Source organism: Erythrolamprus reginae, chromosome 3, assembly GCF_031021105.1.
Source record: "Erythrolamprus reginae isolate rEryReg1 chromosome 3, rEryReg1.hap1, whole genome shotgun sequence".
In the NCBI taxonomy this organism is placed as follows: domain Eukaryota; kingdom Metazoa; phylum Chordata; class Lepidosauria; order Squamata; family Dipsadidae; genus Erythrolamprus; species Erythrolamprus reginae.
The window spans coordinates 103,699,803-103,719,421 of record NC_091952.1 but is presented as its reverse complement, the minus strand read 5'-3'; the positions used below and the strand labels follow the sequence as shown (position 1 = coordinate 103,719,421).

The 19,619-nt window shown below is 37.0% G+C and overlaps 1 protein-coding gene across 1 annotated transcript; it reads left to right on the top strand.

Moving 5' to 3' along the window:
- Positions 1–1,449: 1,449 nt before the first annotated feature.
- PTGS2 (prostaglandin-endoperoxide synthase 2) lies at positions 1,450–14,138 on the top strand. The gene is made up of 10 exons (XM_070746329.1): positions 1,450–2,026; positions 3,530–3,646; positions 4,116–4,259; positions 6,434–6,577; positions 7,095–7,276; positions 7,919–8,002; positions 8,200–8,446; positions 9,452–9,738; positions 10,567–10,714; positions 11,224–14,138. The coding sequence occupies exons 1-10, from the start codon at positions 1,975–1,977 to the stop codon at positions 11,625–11,627; spliced, it is 1,809 nt and encodes a 602-aa protein (XP_070602430.1). The 5' UTR covers positions 1,450–1,974; the 3' UTR covers positions 11,628–14,138.
- Positions 14,139–19,619: the final 5,481 nt, after the last annotated feature.

The following is a 19,619-nucleotide window of genomic DNA, read 5'->3' as shown; positions in this document are numbered from 1 at the left end:
TGCCTCAATCCCCAGCACTTCTCCTAGGAACACAGGGAGGCGAAGGGGCGAGGGGGGGGGGAGAGAAAACGGGAGGCTCAGGAAGGGAGCTCGGGAAGGAGCCCACGGTCAGTCGGCTGCGGGCGGGAGGAAGGCGATTGTTCCGCTGCCGCCAGCATGGCCTGGCTGGCAGCGGAAGATGTAACGGAGCCCACGGGGGATTCGCCTTCCTCCCACCCGCAGCCGAGACTGATCGTGGGCTCCTTCGCAACCTCGGAGAGCTTCCAGGGCATGAAAGCTCACGAAAACCAGGAAGCTCTCCGAGGTTGCGAAGGAGCCCACGATCAGTCGGCTGCGGGCGGGAGGAAAGCGAATGCCACGGGGCTGGGCTCGGCTCCCCCCTCGGCTCCCCCCCTTACCAGCCCCGCCGCGGAAGGCTCCATTCTGTTCCCTGCCGGCCCGATTGAGCGGCCGGCGGTCTCCATTCAGGGAACAGAATGGAGCCTTCCGCGGCGGGGCTGGTAAGGGGGGGGAGCCGAGGGGGGAGCCGAGCCCAGCCCCGTGGCATTCGCTTTCCTCCCACCCGCAGTTGACGTCCACCCCCTCCTCGGTGTCCCCGGCACCCAGCGTCCCCACGCCGCCTCCACCTCCCGGTAATGCGCCCGACCTCTGCCTCTCTCTTTCTCTCTCATATACCACGCCGGCAACAGGGAGAGAAAGAGAGAGAGAACTAGCGTGGACTTATTTTTTATTTTTTAATATTTTATTTTTTTAATTAATATTTTTTGAAAAACCGCGTTGCAGCGTTTCGCGCTAATCGAGACCGTGCTAATCGAGGGATCACTGTATTGTGTATTGGACAAAATAAATAAATAAAAATGAATAAATCAATAAAATAAACCAAGGACTACCTGTACATGATCACAAGAAAGTTGGGTGATCCCCTAGGCGTTCTTTAAGAACACTAAGGAAACAATTCAAAAGCAGTTTTATTCTGGTTTAAAGCCAAGTCAATTGCTCCAAGGATCCCTGACAGTACCAGCGTGTTTCAAAACAAGGGATTGCGACCATTAAAAAAGAAAGCAGCGCAGTGCTGCAGCGGGTGAAATCTCGAAGGAGGAGATGGATCTCAGCAGCCGCGGGGGGAAAAAACGGTGGGGGAGAGAGAAAAGGGAAACCGAACCGCAGAAAAACCATCCGGCACTTTGGTCACTTAGCAATAAAGTAGTGCTTTATTAGCGGCCACCTTAATTAAGAATTCAAAGAGTGTCTGAGGAGGATGGAGAGAACCACATCCAGTTAGGAATGAGGCGAAGAGCAGCGACGGGAACAAAGGTTTCCCGGTCCCTGAAGGGTAAATAAAGCCTGAGGCAAACGTACAAAAAGTCACCAGACAAGCGAAGGGACGCTCTCAAGGCACGAAGAAGGGAGGCTCGCGCTTCCGAACAGCAGCGTGCGGCAGCCCCAAGCGGGGCGGCGAGAAAACAAAAAACCTCGGCGGCTTTTCTTGGCGCCCGGAGAAGCGCGCGGCTCTCCCCGCGGCGAGAGGGCGGGGGCGCGGGCGAGAGGGGCGAGTGGCGTTACGTGCTATTCCAAAATACTCCCACTTTTCCCACTTGCAACATTTTTGTTTTCTTTCCTCTGGGATTTGGCTCGGGGAGGGGGAGGAGGGGAAGCCAACTTTGGTGGAAATCACCTGAGGAAAATCCCATCCCATATTCAATTCTAGACCCGATTTACGCATGAAGGGCGGTCCCGGAAGCCTTCCGGAAAGGCGTTGAGTCACCAAGGGAGCATAAAGGCTGAAGGTGCTCCGGGTTGCGTCCCAGAGTCACGTCCAGCTCGGTAGTTTCCTAGCAAAAAAGAAAATAAAGAAAAAAGCGCGGCGGCAGAGAAACTTCCCCGGAGTAGGAAAGTTCAGGAGAAGTTTAAGGACTTAAGCAGACGTTCAGAAAAGAGGACTCCGACTTGGCTGTTTTTTACCCAAAATTGGACATGATTGTTCCAGCCTTGTTTTTATTTTCTCTCTTGGCCTTCAGTCAAGCAGGTTAGTATTGCTACTTTTTCCCCGGCGGTTACTTTTTGTTTGTTTCTTTTTTCCCATATTGTTGGCTTTCTGTTTTGACGTCTGCCAAAGCTTTTCAAGGGCATGATTTCCCTCCCATTGCTGGTGACTTTAACTTTATGCAGGAATAAATAAATAAATGTGGAGGGATTCTTCACCTTAAAAAAAAAATCAAAACCAGTTGTTGGCAATTGTCACAGAACGGTCAGCTTGAGATAGGAGCAGGCTGGAAGCAGGTGGAACCTAAAATGTATAAGGTAACTTCATTATGTTTAGTGGGATTTGCTCAGAGTCTAAATGGGTACGTAGGGTTTGGGGAATTCATGATTTTCATAGATGCAGGGTTCAGTCACAGAGAAAGATTCCTTCACTGTTACTTAAGTATTTTTCTGAAGTGACAACATTGGTAATTTACTGACAAAATATATTAAAAGTAGAAATCAGAAACGTTATATGGAAGAGGGTGCAACAAGGAATAATAAACACAGCTTTTTACTTACTTTATTTCCTGACCATTTGGATTTCTGTTTTAATATGTTTGGCACATATTTTAGTGAGAAATGTTGAGGGATGAGCTCTTTTTACCCAGCCAAGACAATGGAATGTAGATGTGTGCTTGGCTTTCTTAAGCAGTCCGTGATCCTTATTGGGGGACTAAGCTATGATTGCCCCGCACCATTTACTGCACCCCTAAGTTAGCCTGGCATCCTCCAATGTGTTTGGGAGACACTGTCCTCCCCACTAGTGCTGAAATTATTCAGCCGTTTTGTCTATTTCACTGCAGTGCAAAGAGCTCATCAGTAGAGCATAAGCATTTCATACCAAAACTCCCAGGATCGATTGTTGGCATCTCAAATAAGGCTGAAGAGTTCCTCAGATGAAAAGCCTCAATAGCACCAACTAATCCCTTTCTAGAGCCAGTATGATATAATGGTTAAAATGTTAATCTTGGAGGGAGGAGACCAATTTCAAGTCCATCCTCAGTCATGGCAGCTCCCAGGGTGAATTTGGGCAAGTTATGTTCTCTTACCACAACTGTGTTGGGGATGGGGACAAGATTGGGAAAAATAGATAATTGGAAGAAATGTACACCATCTAATGTTCCTAAAGGTGAGACAGAATGTAAATCTGACAACATACCACTTTGATACAGCTTTAAATGGAGAAGTAAAGCATGTTCAAGTATTTAATAAAGTAGCTTATAACAGTCAGTTAACTCACTCACAGTCTATGATAGCCTTCTGCCCACCAATCACAAACCACTTTTGGGACTTTTCAGTACTTTGACATTTAAAATATTGGCTGCTAAAACTAGTTTTTTTGTGCCTTGAATGAGTCTCAAAGATGTAGCAAGATGCTATATAGAGGAATGTGATCAAATGGTATTGAATGAGGAGGGTTATGTATTTGCACAGATGGCACTAATTTAATGGGCCTTTACATGATTTAATTCAAACTGTTTCATTTGTCTTAATTCTATTTCAGTTAATCCTTGCTGTTCAAATCCATGCGAAAACAGAGGGTTCTGCATGACAAAAGGTTTTGATCAATATGAATGTGACTGTACACGGACTGGTTTTTATGGAGAAAATTGCACTAAACGTATGTATTTCTGAAAATAGTATAATGATATAATGAATTTATTTTTAAAAAATCCATAACCTTTATAGATTATGACTGGGCAGATTATAGACTTATTTTTAACATTTTAAGTGTTAGGGTTCCTATCTATGTAGCTTAAGGCAGTGTTCAGTGATAAGGTTGTATTATATTTAAGGGTTAAGGGAGATAAGTGGGGAAAGTTTGAATCATATATAATTAAGCAAACAAGATTCAAATCTACAGTCTACACCTTTTATGAATTTGATGATGTTGACAAATCAGAGAGATACATTTTTATTATATTTGTGCTTTAATTAGTAAATAAACTTTTAGTCTTTTCAACTAATCTGCAAAATAAATATTGAGAAATGCTGCTGTAGATGATATTGAATTACTGTATATCATGCAATCATATGACTTGATAAAAGGCAGTTTCTTAATAAATTTTATTTCTATACTTTTTATGCAGCGGAATTTTTTACTTGGCTCAGACTTAAGTTAAAGCCTTCTCCAGACACAGTACACTATATGCTCACACACTTCAAAGGCATCTGGGATATAATCAACAACATTCCATTCCTCCACAATGCTATAATGAGATACATTCTAATGTGTAAGTCTTCCAACTCGATTACATTGCTTGTACTGGCTAATCTTGTTTTTGTATCTTTGGAAATCAGTCTTATTAAATTCAGTTAGTTTCTTAAATCTTGAATTTCTTAAGTAAGGAAGGTTGTAATCTTAATCACAGCTGTAACAATTTATTCCCTTTAGAGCATTTATGCATTGATTAAAATGCTAAACTGATCGTGGCATTTGACAAATCTACAGTAAACTGAAATTCTGTTTTTAATATATTCATTTGGTATCATTTTGTAAGCTGCCCAGAGTCGCTGCAACAATGATATGGGTGGCATTAAAATTTAATAAATAATTTATTTATTATTTATTTTATTAATTGGACTTTTATGCCGCCCCTTTCCAAGGACTCTTTAAATGGTCCTCTTTAAAGATAATATTAAATAAATATTAATAAATCTTGTAAAGAAACTTAGAAAAGAAAAATACAAATGTAGTAAGGAAAGCATATATAAAGCAATGACATATTTAAAGAAAACATAGAGTAGTGACTACAAGTAGTGACATAAATAAATAAACCAATCCTTCCATTTCTTTCTAGCAATCTTCATATTTAGTCCTTTCAAATAACATTCTAAAACTTTATTTCCTTTATTTCTATTTATTTATATCCTTTGTCCTTTCTCACAAAGTACTTCAAAAATCTAAGAAATCTCTTTTGTAAATCAATATAGGAAACTTCTGTGGGTTTTTTTGTTTGTTTTTTGTATATCCCTTAAGATTAAGAGAGTTGGAAGGGACTTCATCCATTTTTATTTATATATCCAGTGTAACATTTTTCCCATATCACTCATATAGCCTGTCATTTTAAAATCAATTTTTTTTGGGGGGGGTGGGGTGTCCACCTGGACTGTTGCTATTCGTTTTTTAAAAGATTTTTTTAAGCCCTTACATTTATATTTATAACTTCTATCATTAAGGTTTGAGCAAACTCACCTGCTGTTTTCAGGCCCTGGATCCAAATATTCCTAACAATTGAAAAGTATCTAATTCATAAATTCCCAAAGTGATTAGATAGGAAGTATATGAGCAAAATGTCCATAAAAAATGCCAAGGTGATGGGGCTTCCTTCTCTCCCAGAGCTCTAAGCTTACCAGAACCATTGTTTTGTCTCCTCATTAGGGGCAATTGTTTGGAGCACTTGTTCTTTACCTGAAGTTTTCTTCTTATCAGGAATTATAGGAGTGCCGTGACTCACATGGTTAGAACACTTGCCTGACAATCAGCAAGTTTTTGTTCGAGACCCAAGTACTGCAGTGGGACAGGATGAACTCTCAGCATTTGCTCCAGCTCCTGTCCACCTTGCAGTTTGAAAGTGTGCAAATGCAAGTAGATAAATAGGTGTCACTCTGGTGGCCAAAATGGGGAGATGAAAGGAGCCGCCAATAGGGCATCCCCTTGGCAACAGTGATAATCCTTTTAAAGCAGAAACCCCATGATGCTTCTGAAAGCAAAGCAGCAGCAAGTAGTACAAAAATCCAGTTCACCAGCACCTCTTTATTCTAGTGTAGTCATGGCCTCCACTTTTCACAGAGTCCTGTCTTCAGTTTGCACTTTTCTTTCCTGGAAATGCAAAATAAAGCTGCTGTTAAAACTCCTAGTTAGGCCATGAGGAAGTCTGAAAAATAAAAAAATATTTTAACTCTGGCAACATTTATAGACTAAGTGCTTGAACTGAATCTGAATGGGAACATCTAGATAAAATCTATTGGCATAATATGTGACTAGTACAGAATATCCTGTTCAGTGATTTAAACAACTTCTATAAGAGATTTCTATAATCCCGCACAAAATTATCTGCAGTTGGATTGATAAGATATGTACAGTCTGTGTATTATCAAGAAATATACAGCTGGTAGAAGAATGTTTAGTGTGTGCTAAGTGCTTTTTTCTGGAAGATAATTAGTAATAGTAGTAGTAATAATTAGTAATAATTTCTGAAGCCCATTAATATCCAATTTACTGGCAGCAAAACTGAAGATGAACAACTGCATTATTTAAAGTTGGAAAGTTAAGAGATATGAAATCAAAATCTAATTTTTGCATCTTGTTGGGACATACTTTTTTAAATTTAGGTTTGAGACCATATATGGATGCTTGTTGTAGGTTGTTTAACATTAATACAATTTTTCTCATTTCCTCTTTTAGCCAGATCCCATTTAATTGAAAGTCCACCAACCTATAATAGCCATCATGGTTTCAAAAGCTGGGAAGTCTACTCCAATCTCTCCTACTATGCTCGAGCTGTTCCACCAGTGGATCATGATTGCCCTACCCCTATGGGTGTGAAAGGTAAGAAGGAAAACAAATCAGTGCCTGAGGACTGGAGGAAAAATGTTTTATCTTATAAATAAAGTAGAATTGTGATCAAATAGCTAATATTGTAAAGTTATAACATAGATCAGGAAATTATAAGATACAGGACTTTGTTAACAGATACTGCTTCCTCATTGAGTGGCTAGAATGGAGTAACAAGTTATCACGATTGGCAACTTGCCAATATTAGGAAAATTCCAATATTGATTTAGCATATTTTTTCCAATAAAATATTATGCCAAACTTGTCAAAAAAATGGGACATGGATGGCTCTATGGATATATCTGCAGTATTATCAAAAGACTAAGACAAGCTGGGGCATAATTACATTGATCAATTCTAATCTGAAAAGAAGTATCAATGTTTTCTACATAAGCATTGTGTTTCCTTCTTATTGGAATTCCATTTCAGGAAGAAATTGAAATGTTTCAAAATGCAGTTGGTTTTCTTCATCTACAAATGCCAGAAAATAAATGCTTGCTTTATGTTTCAGGCAAGAAGGAGCTTCCAGATTCAAAAACGATTGTAGAAAAATTCTTGCTAAGGAGAAAATTCATTCCTGATCCTCAAGGCACAAATATCATGTTCACCTTTTTTGCCCAACATTTCACTCACCAGTACTTCAAGACAGATACACAAAAAGGACCAGGCTTCACAAAAGGTCTTGGACATGGGGTAGGTTTAATTTGATAAGTTGTAACAAGCAAAAACTGTGTTAAGTGCTGTGTTGAGAATTATTATCTTGAAAATACTGGAGAAGCATTTCTACTGGAGCAGGAGAAATGTAGCAATAGGTACACTTCGTAGCAAGTCTCTCTCAACTAATCTGTTCTCCTTGGGAAGAGTGGCATGTTTTGTCATCTAATCAGTTCCTCAAAGAATTAAGTTGTTTCATGTCATCCATTTAGATTAGCTGCGCTATTATTCTTGTATCCATTTTTTTAATCCAAAAGAAACTGGCTTTGTCAGCATTTTTCTAAGAATCAGGAATGTCTTTAGGAAAACCATTCACTTTATAAATATAACTTTTATGAATATACAGTAGTTAAGCACCTGAAATGTTGAATCCAGACAAAGTTAACATTTTTCAGAATGCTTAACGGGATTGTGGTTGGATGTTGCCTGAGATAATGGGCTATTGATATTCCATTGTTTCAAGGGGATTTGCTCTTTGCTGCCCCTTCCCAGTACTGTATCATATAGAGATCTAGAACTTTGTAGGTGTTATTCCTGGCTGGCATTCACTGTATTTATAGGTATTCTCTCTGTCTTGTTTAAAGACTGATTCTAACTTTCTGTCTTTTTTTCTGTGAACAGGTTGATCTTAGCCACATCTATGGAGAGACTTTGGACAGGCAGACAAAACTAAGACTTTTTCAGGATGGAAAACTAAAATTTCAGGTAGGTTTGGATTTCCTGGAAAAAATCCTTCAGTTCTACTTGATGTATTGCTGCCCTATAAAGAAAGGACTAATGCAGCTAATGAAAGCAGAAGGTTCCAGCTCACTAATTTTTCTAACAGTTTACTATTTGAAGTAACATTGAGTTACAAATTGCATGTATGACAATTCAATTTTCATTTATATTTTTAATTACAGATGATTAATGGAGAAATGTATCCACCTACTGTGAATGAAACTCAGGCAGAAATGATCTATCCACCCCATGTTCCTGACCACTTGAAATTTTCTGTAGGACAGGAGGTCTTTGGCTTGGTTCCAGGACTGATGATGTATGCCACATTGTGGCTCCGGGAACATAATCGGGTCTGTGACATTCTTAAAGGAGAACACCCAGAATGGGATGATGAACGACTATTTCAGACTGCCAGACTAATTTTAACGGGTAATTTAACAAATATTACACATACACCATTGTGTGAAATCTAAAAAATAATATTATTGAGAAATGAAAAGGGGAGGTTCTGTCAGCATCCACAAACTACAGTGGTTAAATAGAAGTTCATTGTATAAAGCTGGTGTCTAATGCTGAATTGTAAAAGAACTTTTGAATAAAAAGTAAAGTTGAGTAGATTTTGATAGTAAAGTCAGCCATTAAAAATGGTTTGGGGCAGAGTGAGAAATGTAAATATATCTCACACTCTCAAAATAAAAAGGTGTATCAAATAGCAAGAGCCAGGGTGGCGCAGCAGGTAGAGTTCTGTACTGCAGGCCACTGAAGCTGACTTGTAGATCTGAAGGTCAGTGGTTCAAATCTCATCACCGGCTCAAGGTTGACTCAGCCTTCCATCCTTCCGAGGTGGGTAAAATGAGGACCCGGTTTGTGGGGGCAATAGCCTAGCTCTGTTAAAAAAGTGCTATTGCTAACATGTTGTAAGCCGCCCTGAGTCTAAGGAGAAGGGCGGCATAAAAATTGAATAAGTAAGTAAGTAAGTAAGTAAGTAAGTAAGTAAGTAAGTAAGTAAGTAAGTAAGTAAGTAAGTAAGTAAGTAAGTAAGTAAATACTATGTCAGTTAATAGAAAATAGTAAGCTTTGGAACTTTGAAGGAATGGAGACAGATAACAGTTGTTCATTATTATGTATTTTTCAGATATCAATGCAACATATGACAATTAATTTGCATTGCCTGTCTGAATACCATTTGCTGAAGAAAAACTGCAAAAGACAGTTATTGCACCCATAATTCCTATCAGAACTTCAAGGGGTCAAAGGAAATATAATTTTAGTCAAGACAGATTGGAAGTCATTTTTGAGTTATTATTTGGTCTATTTACAGTACAAAATTCTACCAGGCACAAAATAAACAATTTTGGAATAGTAGGATTAGGTATTTGGGACTGTTGTTGAATATAAACTGCAGTGCTGATTTTATTATTTATTTTCCTAAAGGAGAAACTATCAAGATTGTGATTGAAGACTACGTGCAACATTTAAGTGGATACCATTTCAAACTGAAGTTTAATCCAGAACTTCTCTTCAACCAGAGATTTCAATATCAAAACAGAATAGCAGCAGAGTTCAATACCTTATACCACTGGCATCCTCTTCTGCCTGATACCTTTCATATCCATAACCAAGAATATACATACCAGCAGTTCATGTATAACAATTCCATTATGTTAGAACATGGCCTTTCTCACATGGTGCAGTCTTTCTCCAAACAAAGGGCTGGAAGGGTAAGAGACCTCTCTCCTTTTTCTTCCCCTTTGATCAAAATTGCCTTTCAACTGACATGAGGGAGCAGACATTTTTATGCATATGTCTATACCTCCCAACTTCTATAATAGCATAACTGTCCTTTGTTAAATTGCTACTATATCTAAAAACCTTTTAAGAACAGAAAAACAATATCCCTATTGATACTTGGTATGATACTTCTGAAATTTTAATTGAGATACCTATATGGTTTGATCTTCTTATGCTACATATTGATAATGGCCTTTATATGTAGCATATCAAACAGAGTTTAGCGAATAGTAATATTCCAAAGGACACTATTTTGTTGTTTAATGTTAGGAACATAGAACAATATTCTTTTATGTGGAGGAGAATGCTCTCAGCTTCTGCTTCAAAACACATGAGGAAATTTTCCCATTTGTTTAATCATTCCACATATAAAATAGATATCAGCAAAAAGAGGTTTCAACTATCTGTCTTTTTAATAAACCAGATCTGAATATGTGTAAAATGCTAATTCATTTTTCTTTGAAAACTAGGCTTCGGTAGTTTTCAGGGATAAGGCAGATGTGTTACTGAAGTAGCCAATCCAGTTTAATTTAGAAAATAGTCAGTCTTCCTTTGTTTTGGTAGGGATAAAAGATATGTGAAATCCATGGTAAAGGTATATTAAATTATATTATTTTTCCTATCCCATACTTATTTTTCTTTGACAGCAAGAGATCAATAAGCATAACAACCTTTAAATGAATAACACTGTTTTCTATGCCCAATATAATTTGCACTGTTGTCTACATTATGATTTTTCATATTATTTTTGCCAACAGGTAGCTGGAGGTAGAAATGTTCCTGCTGTAGTGCAGAAAGTAGCTAAAGCTTCCATTGATCAAAGCCGGCAGATGAGGTACCGATCCTTGAATGAATACCGAAAGTTCTTTATGCTGAAGCCTTTCACATCATTTGAAGAACTTACTGGTAAGTCATGGGTGCAAGCAAACAATGTACATCTGACTGGTAGATCTTGTGTCCCCAGTCCAATTATTTGCATCTCCAGTTAAGGAAAGGGTCCACAACCTAAAAAGCTTCAGTACAGATTACCACTGAATTATAACTTTTAATCAAGAGGGAAATGCAAGAGAGAGTTGCAAATACAGAGATTTAGCTACAATAATTTTAATAATGAAATACCCATCTCTGCAATGTTTTAAGACAGATTATGATCCTGAGCTAAGAAGAATCGCATCACCCTTGTTTTAAAGGGATTGAAAGTAGCAGGTCTATTGACTTAGATTCAACTATCTTCTGTGCTGGATCACCAAGATTAAAATGCAATATTCAAGCAATATATTATATTTATAAAATTTATCAATTAAAAAATGCCTAAAATAACTGAACAATTTCTACTATTAAAAGAAAAAATATAGTGATTACAGATAAAGAAGAAAGAGTTTCTTTTGTACTGAATGTAGATATCTTTATTACAGGTGAAAAAGAAATGGCTGCAGAACTTGAAGAACTCTATGGAGATATTGATGCTATGGAATTATATCCTGCCTTTCTTATTGAAAAGCCACGTCCTGGAGCCATCTTTGGTGAGACCATGATTGAAATTGGGGCACCCTTCTCCTTGAAAGGTCTTCTGGGAAATGTCATCTGCTCACCTGAATACTGGAAGCCAAGTACTTTTGGGGGTGCAGTGGGCTTTGACATTGTGAATACAGCCTCACTCCAAAGCCTCGTTTGCAATAATGTGAAGGACTGCCCCAGCACAGCTTTCCATGTCATCAGCTCTGAAACATTGTCAACAAATAATGTCAGTGCATCCAGCAGGTCGATGGATGAAATCAGCCCTGCCATACTTCTCAAAGAACGATCAACTGAATTGTAGGGAGGGGGGAAATCACTATTGGTATATATTTATTTATTAAGTTATTTATATAACAATATTTATTTATACTTTTAAAAAAGCTGCCATGGAGGTCTTTATATTTTTCTGTGCATTGGCATTGAATTCAGGACGTCTGACTTGAAGGGTTCTTGCTTAGATTTGCAAGACAGTTCTCTTCATTCCTCATTATATCTTTGGTACCACGGTGAGATATGTGAGATGTTTCAAAATAAATCAAGGACCACAGATTTGCTGCTTTAAACACAAGCAATAACTTTGAGTGGTGGTTCTCCACCTCTCCCCCATTGTGACATGATGATGGTAAAGCAGGTTCAACATTGAAAAGGATTTAATTACTTAACTCCTTCAAGAAAGGGCCTTAGCAAATGAATGAGAAATAGAAAGTAGAGACTTATGCATTTTTACAATATTATTATCCAAAGATTTATGATATGTCTCAGTTAGGCTCTCCATTAGCTGATACAAAATCAGGAAGCAGAAAATGAATTTTATATAAAAACTGTAAGATTTTGAAAACAGAGAATATTTTGGAAACCCAGTTTCATTTCATTTCAGATCTCAACTAAGCAAAAGAATTACCCTTTTCCTTAAAATAAAAGGCATTAATTTTTGATTCAGTTCCTATGTATATTGCCTTACTAAATGAATAGGAACAAGAAACTCCACTAAAATGCAATTTGTTTTTCAGTTTTTTCAAATCTTTCATATATATCTTTTTTTTTAATTTTCAGAAACTAAGAAAATTACCCAATTTTGGTAAAACCTACTCTTACTTTAAACCATTCAATAGCTATCCAACAATCAGACATTGTCATTTTTCTCTTAAATTTGCCATCAGGTTTCCATAGAGTATGTGGTAACTTTTTATTTTCCTATATCATTTATATGGTGGGGAAGAACAGGGGTGCGTTCCATTTACCTTCCCTTTGAATCACAACGGTACGTCAGATTGTGCAAAAGATACTCTGTGCATATAGGGTTTGTTTTGACAATTGCAACTACCAAAGAACTGGTTCAGAGGCATGGCGAGCCAACCATCACCACCGGTTCGGCAACCTTGGCCATATTTCCATCAACAGTCCGCCCGAACCAGCCCAAACCGAATACCACCTCTGGGGAAGAACCTGTCTCCCAGCGGGGACAAGGTGAATTCTGGATAATCCACTCTTGCTGGTTTCCAGCACGATTTTGAATTGTAGAATCTCTCTTTTAGCATTGCACTTTATGCAAAGAAGGCCAGTTCAACATTAACACCTTAACACTACCTTTTGTGTAATATTATTGTGAGTGTTCAGGTAGATTATAGATTCTATAGTTGACTTATAACTTGAAATATGCAGTTTTTTGTATTATGTTGGTTAAATGTTAAATATTTTGTGTGGCTGAAGAAATATTGAAATCTAATAGGGTGTGACATACTACTTACTAATAATTTTACTTTTTTGGAAGAGAAAAAGACCCTTTACTTATGATGGTATTTGTGAAGCTTCTTTTTAAAAGATGAACAATGAAAGAGAAAAATATTGCTGGCTGGAAAAAGAAATCTCAGGATAATCAAAGAGTACCTTTATGGTGCTCTTAATAAAGTCTTGTTGCTTTTAGTGTTATATCACTGGAACTTACAGAGAATAATCTTTAACAGATTATATTCAACTATCTGAATTTTTCTTAAGACAACACTGTCTTACTTAAATTGGTCATCTGTGTATCTTTAAGTTTCCTATTGCTAGGATTTTTTCAAGTTGTCTTTTCATCAGAAATAGGGTACACTGCCCTTTCTTGAACTGAATGTTTAATTTTAATATTTTCCTTTAGTGCTTCATCTTAATCAGTGTTGCTTGTTTTTATTTGTTTGTATTTCATTACTCTCTTTGTCCTTCATACCTTTTATACAATACTTGTATTATATAAATGCTATGTAATAACTGGTATTACATTGTAAAATGCCATGCTGCAGAATCATGCTTTTTCTGCATTTGTTCAATGTATTTATCAAGCAGATTAGTTTTCTTTTATAATAGGTTTTCATTTCTTCTAAAGAAGAAGAAGAAAATCCCAAGAAAACTTATTTATCTCAGCAAGCTGGTCTTGATTTGGTGTTTAGATTATAGCTGCTTGAATGCCAAGCTGTTGAGAAACCCAGAGAAAATTTGACACTTTTAAAATATATGATTAAATCTACTGGATTTGAAGTGTATATTTATTAAATATTTTTACTTAAATGTTTCCAGAACGTTTTATAAAAACAAGAGACAAAATAATTCAGTTGAACAATTGAACCATTTAAATAAGTTCCATAGAAATGGATCTTAATCTATTTCCATAAGGAAATAGATTTTTTTCTGAATTGTGGCCTCTTAAATGTATTAAAGAAAATGAATGTATAATTTATTGATGTAATTATTTAAATTATATTAAGATGTAATTTTAATTATATTTTTTATTTTTACAGTGTGCATAAAAATGTCAAAAATAAAATTTAAAACTGCATTTTGAGTTAGTTTTTTTTTTAAGTATTGCAACAGTGAATTTCAAAATTGATTATTGCAGTCACTTCGGAATGGTTTGGGAACTTGGGAGCCACTAGTTTGGGAAATATTTCAAACTTAATGATGAATAAATGAATCCATGAATTCTGCTCAAAAGCTCTGAAAAGCACTTCTGTAGATAGGGAAGAATAATTCTAAGCATTAGATGGACATAAAGGACCCACCTCAATTAAGCATCTTGAGAATTCAATTGCTTGGGAGAAAGGAAGTGTTTCCTTTGCGGGCTTCCTCCTTTCCATTGGTCATGTATAGGTAATCCACAGTTTGGAAATATGCATTTAAAATGTTTCTAAAGACTTCTATTATCCTGTATTACTCATTAAAATCAATTCCCCAAGTAAAGAAGAATAACAACAACTCTCCAATGTTGAATGAAAGCAGGGTATTATAAATAATATGTATATATTTAAATAATGTTTAATAATTCAAATAACTTGGCCAGCAGGTCTACAAATCCTAGGTCCTCTTTCTTTTTTCAAACATAGGAACTTTTGCTGTAAGCGGGGAATTTTTCAGGAATCCACAGAGATTTGTTAATATGACTTCTGCTTGTTTCTTTCATACACAAAATCGCATTCATTTTGAAACTTGAATTCATTTACACCAGTTTTTCTTCTCTAACCTGAATTGCAGCTCTGTTCTATCACTAATAGCCCATCGATGGCCAGTTAGGGTTTTGAGAGCTCCTTAGTACTCCTTTCATTACCCAATCTACATCTACAATACTAGGACTGATTATGTTAGTTAGTTTGGGTAATGAAATATCTGCAAGGAACCAAGCTCAGAGAGCACCAGGGACCCCTCATTTCAATTTATTGGTTCTAACAAAAATGGGCCTAAAGAATGAAATAAGATTTTTTTTGCCAACACCTATTATCAATTTATCTCTTACTCTTACTGTTGTTGTTTTGGGGAGGGGATATCTCTCAGAAACATCCATTCATTTTCATCTTTTTGCCCGACATTTTGTCTTCAGCTTCTAGTGGCTGTCTCATTTCTTGTTTTGGCAATACATTCAGAATTCAAGACAACTTTTAAAAATCTTGCTTTATCAACATTGCTGCTAGAAGAAAGTTTGAAAATACTCCATCTCTACAGTACCTTTGCCATTCCTTGATGGAGGTATTGAAACCTTCTCTCCTAGGTTTTTTTTTTTTTTTTGCTGTCCTGTCAGTATAACCAGGCTTGAGGTTTTTATAATACAGTGTTCCCTCGATTTTCGTGGGGGATGCGTTCCGAGACCACCCGCGAAAGTCAAATTTCCGCGAAGTAGAGATGCGGAAGTAAATACACCATTTTTGGCTATGGATAGTATCACAAGCCTTCCCTTAATACTTTTAACCCCTAAATTACCATTTCCCATTCCCTTAACAACCATTTAGTTACCATTATTACTGGTACTCACCACTGAATAAGACACTTAGTGATCCTGATATTTATAAACATAATTATTTATTAACAATGATTTTGTTGTTATTTATTTGCAAAAAATATTAGTTTGGCAATGACGTATGACATCATCAGGTGGGAAAAAACATGGTATAGGAAAAAAACCCCACAAAGTATTTTTTAATTAATATTTTTTGAAAAACTGTGGTATAGGGTATTCGCGAAGTTCGAATCCGCGAAAATCAAGGGAGCACTGTACATCTATTAACCAACCCTACTCATGAAATAAGAAGAAAAAATATGCATTGTATAACAAAGTTTAGTGCATGAATTTGGAAGCAGCAATCAATTATACTTTATGTGCTCCTGCAAGAAATAGCTGCTATGAAGTTCTGTGGTAGCAGTAGCAATAGCAGTTAGACTTATATACCTCTTTACAGCACTTTACAGCCCTCTCTAAACTCCTGGCATTGGACAGAGTTAGCCTGCAATACTAACTGCTGCTCCACAATGGCTCCATAATGGCTCTTATTGAAAGAGTTGGGAAACCAGGATAGGACACAGTATACTGATTCAAAAGAGAAAATTATTTATTTGCTGATAAATAATTTTCAGGCAGGTTTTAAAATTCTGCTACTGCTGACTATTGCAGTTTTTATTTTTAAATACAGGATCTGCATGTTTCTGTTGTGTATGAGGGGTAACAAATTGATCATGGTTTCTGTAAACAAAAGCTATTTCTTTTTCTAAAAAACAACAACAATTTCATTTAAAATTGTCTACTTTCCCTGATAGCATAGGGATTAAAATATCGTCCTTCCAATTTGTGAAATGGAAACTACCCATGAGAAGCTTTGTATGCAAAACATGTACTTTCTTATTAAGCCAGGGTTCTTCTCCCAAAGGGGGAATCATGATCCAGTTGATCTAAAAGATGCTTTGTTTTCCTGAAGTGTTTTTACTCTACTGGTAACCAGGTGGATCCCCTTATTTAGACGTAAACAGAGGAAAGCATAGGTGCGCCTTTTTTCTTTGTTCATACCTGCCCTCTTAGCTAATTATTTTTAACACCCATTCATTTTCTTCTTTTTCTTCTATTTATACATTCCTTTCATTGTGCGTTGAAGACTGCACCCTTTTCACTCTGCCGTAGAGGAAGCAGGTTTGCGTGCAAGACTAGCAAAAATAAAGTACATATGAAATAGGTCACATGTCGCTTGCATTGGAATATATGAGAGTGTGACCACCATAGGAATATCTGCCTTACAACCGCATTCCACTATTTCACCAACCAAAAGCAAATAACATAGATACAAAAAACCCAAAATACCCTTAGGTGGGGGTGGGCCCTGTCAGGCACAAGTAACCAGAAACAGGAGCTGAATCCAAAGCACTAAACGTTGTTTATATGCTATCTATACAGACAACTATCTGTTCTACTAATGGTCAAGCCAAATTGGCACTAGATAAGGATCAATATACTGTAATTCCTGGAGAAGGACGAGAAGTCCTTTTTGCCTCTTTCATAATGGTTTTGTTCCCCTCGAATTGATACAATCTTGATCCCGGTAACAGTTAGAAATTTAGGATTTAGTTGATATGGATGGGAATATTTACTTTCTTTTTTGTTTTTTGGTAAAGGGCAATTACTATAAACTGGGGTTAAGAAATATACATGACAATGTTATTAAGGATAAATGGACAAGACTGAAGCACTAAGGCCTAAATATATTAGATGTGATTAGAAAAGAAACAGCCGAAAAAGTGTATTCTCTAATAGGTTTTTTTTAATGCCTATAAGAAATTTGAGTAATTATTTTTTATCCAGATGTCAAATGTAAAGGAGACAGCACCTAATGGATTATGAATACCGAATTCAAAAAGATGAATTTGTGTAATGTAATTTGGGATTGATGGTATGTAAATTTGCATATGTATTTTGAATAAAGCCGCTCCGAGAAGATGGCATACAAATCTAATAAATTATTATTATTATTATTATTATTATTATTATTATTATTATTATTATTATTATTATCAATACAACACAGCAAACAAGATCACTATGCTGGATTTCGTATTTCATCACCAGTCGGGCACTTCCCAAGCACCTAGGACTGCGTGATGTAGCAGCGAATTATGTTTGCCAATCCCAGTAAAGCGGCCTTTTGCAATCGATGGTTTTCAAATGTCCGCTGAGATCCTTTGGCACTGCACCCAGCATGCCAAGTACCACTGGGATCACTTTCACTGGCCTATGCCAGAGTTGTTGCAGCTCGATTTTTAGATCTTCATATTTCACTAATTTCTCTAGCTGCTTCTCCTCAATTCTGCTGTCCCCTGGGATTGCGATGTCGATGATCCATACTTTCTTTTTCTCCAGAATCAGGATGTCTGGTGTGTTATGCTTCAGAATTCGGTCAGTCTGAAGTCTGAAGTCCCATAGTAGTAGTAGTAGTTGTTGTTGTTGTTGTTGTTGTTGTTGTTGTTATTATTATTATTATTATTATTATTATTATTATTATTATTAAAAAATAAAAAATTCTTAGCCACATAATGGTCCTGTTTTGTTCATTTCCCTTCTAGCAACAGTTATATCAAGTTCTTTATCAACTATCACTCTGACAAATGTATACGTGAAGTCTCATCTTTGGAGATATCTTCTAATTGCTATCTGATTAGAACCCAAGTATGGCAACTTAATGCCATTTCAAACAGAATGTTTACACTGCAGGAAATCAAGCAAAAGTTTGGCATGTTCTAATTTTGTTAAGAAAACTTTGGATAAACCATATGGTAGGATGGTTGAGTCCTTGCTACTGCTTCTGGAAGATATGGGAAAAATTCATGTAGCCTCCAATAGCTCCAGATTGACACCTTCCCCTCTTACTGCCACTGTTTTCTCTCCTGCTTATTTCCCCCCCCCCATTTTCTGTACAGCTGAATGATTGTAAGTCACAGCAGACTGAGTTTGGGAAGGAGCATGGGAAATACTGCTGATCAAAAGGCACAGGCATATGCTTTGCATGAAAAAAAATATATCCCAGAATCAGCCATTGAATCTCTTGCCATTTTCCAGATCCTTTCCTGAGATCTGGAAAGCTACTTCAAGTCTTCACTGTCCTTCCAACAGATCTTAAAACCATCAACTGGTTTTAACGTTGATACATTTCTGGTTCCAGTTTATTGGAAACAGTGGTAGGCTTTCCTTAAGTTGCTGTGCTTCTGCAGACTTTGTGACTGATGCATTTGTTTTCTTTTTCCAATCCCCCTACCTCCTACCTCAAGCTCTGTGGTTTGGAGTTCTTTTTCTCTGCTTCCTTTTCCCTGCCTTTTCCATCTCCCATCTACCCAAAGTTCAATATTACTTTCTGGAGTTCGACTCTTTGTGCCCATTTAAAACGTATCTATTCCTTCCCCATAGTAACATGCCACCATCATCAGAACAATTAAGAAAAATGCCCTGTTAAAAAATGGCTAGCCTAGTAGGGTTTTACCTTCACAACTCTTTAAAAATAAAAATGTAAAACTTTCCCCTGTCATTTATGGCTGACTCTAGGGGCTGGTGCTCATCTTCATTTCTTAGCCCAGGAAATCAGCATTTTCCAATGACATTCCACGATCATGTGGCCAGCATGACTTGACACTGAAAGTGCATGGATCGCTGTTATCTTCCTACTGAAGTGGTACTTATTTATCTACTTGCATTTACATGCTTTCAAACTGCTAGGCTGGCAGGAACTAGGGCAAGAACAGGAGCTCTCTCTGTCGTGCAATACTTGATCTCGAACTACCAAATGTCCAGTCAAAAAGCTCTGTGTCTTAACCAATTGATTGTTGCATGGAAGCTTTTAAATGCAAAAGAATGGTGGCCACATTTCTGGGAAATTTGGACTAGTTTGGTGCCTTTGTTAACATTTCATTACAGTGTTCTTTTCTTTACCTAGATTCTCAATTTAAGAACCACTGGACAAATATATGCACATACATGTACTGAAAAACTTGGGTAGCGTGAGATTGACTGATTGGATGT